The 2,726-nt window shown below is 44.0% G+C and overlaps 1 protein-coding gene across 3 annotated transcripts in view; it reads right to left on the bottom strand.

Moving 5' to 3' along the window:
• Positions 1-6: 6 nt before the first annotated feature.
• The window catches only part of patz1 (POZ/BTB and AT hook containing zinc finger 1), a 9,676-nt gene continuing 6,956 nt past the window's right edge, over positions 7-2,726 (bottom strand). For 2 of the 3 annotated variants that reach the window (XM_035662095.1, XM_035662096.1), the window contains one exon: positions 7-2,071. In XM_035662095.1, coding sequence (XP_035517988.1) covers positions 1,593-2,071 — 479 coding nt within the window. In that variant the 3' untranslated portion in view covers positions 7-1,592. Of the gene's footprint in view, positions 2,072-2,491; positions 2,705-2,726 lie in introns of all 3 variants that reach the window. The other variant, XM_035662094.1, reaches the window with a different exon arrangement.

Below are 2,726 nucleotides of genomic sequence, written 5' to 3'. Positions count from 1 at the left end.
CACAGACACACACACACCTCCATTTAACATAATTTAGAGTGAAAAATTAGCAAATCACAAGATTTTCATTTGACAATTAAAAACCAAAAAAAAAGAAAACTGTACACAAAACCGAGGGCATGAATAAGTTAATAAAATATAATCTACATTTCTCAAAATATATACTGACAATATACCTGACCTTGGTCCCTGTTTAATGTACACAAATGATTTAATACCCATCAAACAAGACTTTAAACTTTGTCATTGCGGTGGGGGGGGGGGTCATTCCTAACAGGCTCCAGGGACGTTTCAAGACAAGTTTTACAGGTTATAAACATTTTATCCTGGGAAAGTTTCAAAAAAACGTATTCCTGTACACAGTATAGATCGGAATAATAAATGGCTTTCCTCTCCTTACTTCTGGATTTTTTTCCGTATTATTAATTCATTTTACAAATTGTCAAATCAAAATATGACAAAGGGCTTTACACATCCAAATGAGCCGTCAGTAGATCTGCTTCATTTAGATCACATCCCTCCAGCGATGCGCTCTGGTTAAGATTCAGAGCCGCTCAGGTTCGTGCTGAATCATAACACTCCTCAAAGGCTTTGTTCAAACAATAGAAAAAACACGTAGTTCTACTAGAATGACATATCTAAAGACCAGGATATGAGAAAGGAAAGAAACCCAGACTAAAAACGGCATAGTGCTTATGGGGTTTCAAAATTCCTGACAGGAAAAGTGGCTTTCATTTGTGAATTTGGTATAACTTTAAATCTAACGAAGAATTAACTCGGCTATGATACCCAAAGCACTCTGGTGTTTCTTCTTCTGTGAGGTAGCTTAATTATTGATTATTGAAGTCTTTTTTGCCTGCTTTTACAGTCCGAGATGAGCTTAGTGTGGATGCTATACATTTTAACTGTAATCCTGTCAATAGTAATTCATTAAAGGTCCTTGCTAGCTCTCAGTGCTGCTCAGCGGCCAGACATTTTCTGAATGAAGCCGAAGAAAATTGCTTGTAACAAACATGTCGAGAGGTTTTCCATGGGCCTGTTAGGAATGCTTCTTGGAACAATTAAGAAATTCAAAGAAAATCTGCTATCAAAAGTGAGGCCAATTCAGATCTCTGTCCTTCAGAAAAACTTCTTAAAAAGACGCAGAGAACAACATAAATACAGAATTCACGAAGAGACAGCAAGTAATTACTTATTTTAAGGTTGCAGTAAATAATTCGTCTCATGTCAACAAAGATTTGTGCAGCTAAGAAAGTTCAACAACACATAAGCCGAAACAAAAGCAAAAACATACCCAACGTAACTTCAACAGATCCACATCAGATAAAGGACATAAAACCTTCATGTCGTTTCTTTAAAAAGAAAACGTAACACCGTACACGCACTTTTCATACTCTGAAAAAGTAGAAAAAGTAGGAATCGTATGGCAGTCTGTGACAAAAATATCGGATACACATTAAGCAACGTCACAAACGGAAAAAAGTAGTCTTGAGGCAAAGTTATTCCCAAACACAGAGCATCTTCTGTGGGCAACCCGGCTTTGTCCTAAGAACGAGAGGCTTTGCAAAAACAAAAACTTTAATGCAAACATGTCACTTCCCTCCAAAGTCGATTCCACTTTGCCCTGCCTCGGCATCCACCAGAGAAGAGGCGAACGCAGACTGGACTATCTGAAAGCCAAACGACTCGAGCAGAGACATGTTTTGTTGAGGGGAGAAGGGAGAGGTCAGGGAGGGGCCCAGCTCGTTTAAGCCTGACCCTGAAACCCCCTGAGCCTTCTGGGCTTTGTGAACTCTGTGCTGGTGCTTGTTGAGGTAGGACTTGGTGCGGAAGGCCTGACCGCAGATGGCACAGGTAAACTTCTTCTCAGGGTCCGTCTTGGCTTTAGATCCCTCCGGAGACCCCAAGGCGCCCGCAGAGGCTCCGTTGCAGGCTAAAGAGGGCATCTCCAGCTCGGGCCCGTCGGGCTTGTGTGGAGATTTGAGCTCGTCGCCGTTGGGCAACTCTCCAAATGAAGGATCGGATTCTTCTGATTCCAGGTGAGGACATTTCCCGGCGTTTTCCTGCCCGTCTGTGGTAAACACAGCGAGGATAGGAAAGCGGAGAGTGAGACAGAGAGAGAGAAAAAGGGGAAATGGGAGGAAAGGGAGGCATGAATTAGGACACAGGGAATATAAAACAGGATTTGTCTAATACAACTTTAATCCAGAAGCTGGTTGGCACCTGCAAAAACTTAAACATTTTACTTAAGGACTTTAGTGAGAAGGCACCATGAAAAAGTAGAACAAATTGTGACGATTAATTTTAGAGCTCAATCACTAAATGTAGTAACAGAAACACACGCGATGCCTTCAAGTTGTAGCAGCAGCATTTACAAATACAATCATCGCTCTCAGTCCATTCGCCCATTGTCCAATGACAGTTCTGCTGTGCTCATCCAACCAGCGGGCACCACGCCCCCCACCCCACCCTCCTGCTGGACTGTACTGACCTGCGACAGGCCCATGGACGGGGAAGCCAGGCAACCCGCCAGAGCGACACTCCCAGAAATATGGAGCCCCACCTGCCTTCCCCATGAGCAGCTCAGGCTGCAGGCCCAAGGCAGGAGGGCCAGGCTGCGGGAGCACTGGGTGTCCAGAGAGCCCATGAAAGCGACCCTCTGCCTCAGACGAGGTGAGAAGCAGCTGGCGACTGGCGCACAGGTCTACACAACAGCCCGGCCAGGG

The sequence above is a fragment of the Morone saxatilis genome, unplaced genomic scaffold (genome assembly GCF_004916995.1).
Source record: "Morone saxatilis isolate NCDOM2014 unplaced genomic scaffold, NCSU_SB_2.0 Contig18, whole genome shotgun sequence".
Classification (NCBI taxonomy): domain Eukaryota; kingdom Metazoa; phylum Chordata; class Actinopteri; family Moronidae; genus Morone; species Morone saxatilis.
This window is presented reverse-complemented; position numbering and strand designations above follow the sequence as displayed.